The sequence below is a fragment of the Trichinella spiralis genome, assembly GCF_000181795.1.
Source record: "Trichinella spiralis strain ISS 195 chromosome Unknown Scfld1456, whole genome shotgun sequence".
In the NCBI taxonomy this organism is placed as follows: domain Eukaryota; kingdom Metazoa; phylum Nematoda; class Enoplea; order Trichinellida; family Trichinellidae; genus Trichinella; species Trichinella spiralis.
The window spans coordinates 891-2,059 of NW_003528395.1; the positions used below are offsets into that span (position 1 = coordinate 891).

The 1,169-nt window shown below is 27.7% G+C and overlaps 1 protein-coding gene across 1 annotated transcript; it reads left to right on the top strand.

Moving 5' to 3' along the window:
* The first annotated feature begins 430 nt into the window (after positions 1–430).
* On the top strand, positions 431–635 carry Tsp_14509 (hypothetical protein). The gene is made up of 2 exons (XM_003369816.1): positions 431–543; positions 593–635. The coding sequence occupies exons 1-2, from the start codon at positions 431–433 to the stop codon at positions 633–635; spliced, it is 156 nt and encodes a 51-aa protein (XP_003369864.1).
* Positions 636–1,169: the final 534 nt, after the last annotated feature.

Consider the following 1,169-nt stretch of genomic DNA (forward strand, 5'->3'; position numbering starts at 1 on the left):
AAAATGTTGTCATTCATAATTTATAACTGAGACTTGACTCCTGAGAAAATTTTATTTGAATTCATTCAAGTTTTTGAGTCATTGTGTTTCAAGAATCCTCTCTGTTGCAAACAAATATATAAACTGGTAGTTGAGAGAAGAAGACTATGTAAATTGCTTATTACTTTTCTCTGTGTGAACTTCGTCTCATCATACAATTTTGAGAACCCCACCCCTCTGATTTCTTATGTTAGATATTCAAAAAATGCAGGTTGTTATATTTTTTCCGGTTAATATAAATATTAACTTGAAATGAAAATTTCAATATTTCATCTTATAGAAAATATTGGATGCTACACAGTTTATTTTCTTATTTTGAATATTTTTCTCAAATAATCGTTCATTTTGCATTTGTGAAGAAAATTTAAAATTATGTTTTCAGAAAATTGATATGAAATGGGTAGATCAGTTTAACTTGTGGAAAGAAAAGCGAAGGGCTAAATTTGAAGGCAGCCATCTAACAGAAGATGCGACGAGCTCCATTAATGTTGTTGAAAGTGAAAGGTATGAATAATTATTAAATTGATTTCTTTCTTCTTTTCAAAATTTCCAGAAACTCTTTGAAAATGTTTTCCGTAAAAAAAGTTACTGATTGAAAGCACTTTTTACAGTACCCAGATTTTTTTTGGTTGATGTTTTTTCGATATTGAAAAAAGCATAAAGGAAAAGGAAATAGAATTTTAGTTTTTCGCGTTTTTTTTTGCAAATTTATCAATAATATTGCAAAATTTTTTATTGACGTGAATAATGTTTACTTTTTCTTTAAATATTTCTACTTTGAAACAAGCAAAATGATGTTTTTTCATTTGCTGCTTTTTTGTTGCTGTTGTTGAACGTTTAAACTTTTGTAATGTTTTCGAAGTTAATGGAAAGGGGTAAAAAACGACTGACATTAATCTGTTTTATCAATTCCGCATTCCAATCTAACCTGCCAAAAAGCTGCTAATGGTCAAAAGTTTAGTTTTGATTTTAATGAAAATTTTATTTTCTAAAAATTTACTGTCGGGCGGTTATTATTGCATCATGTAAAAAATTACAAGACGCGAAAAATATTTTTGTTTCGAGTGAAATTTCAAAAATATGCTATGTGACCTGTTGTTTTTTCAGTTCCTTTATTTTTTTCTTTGTTT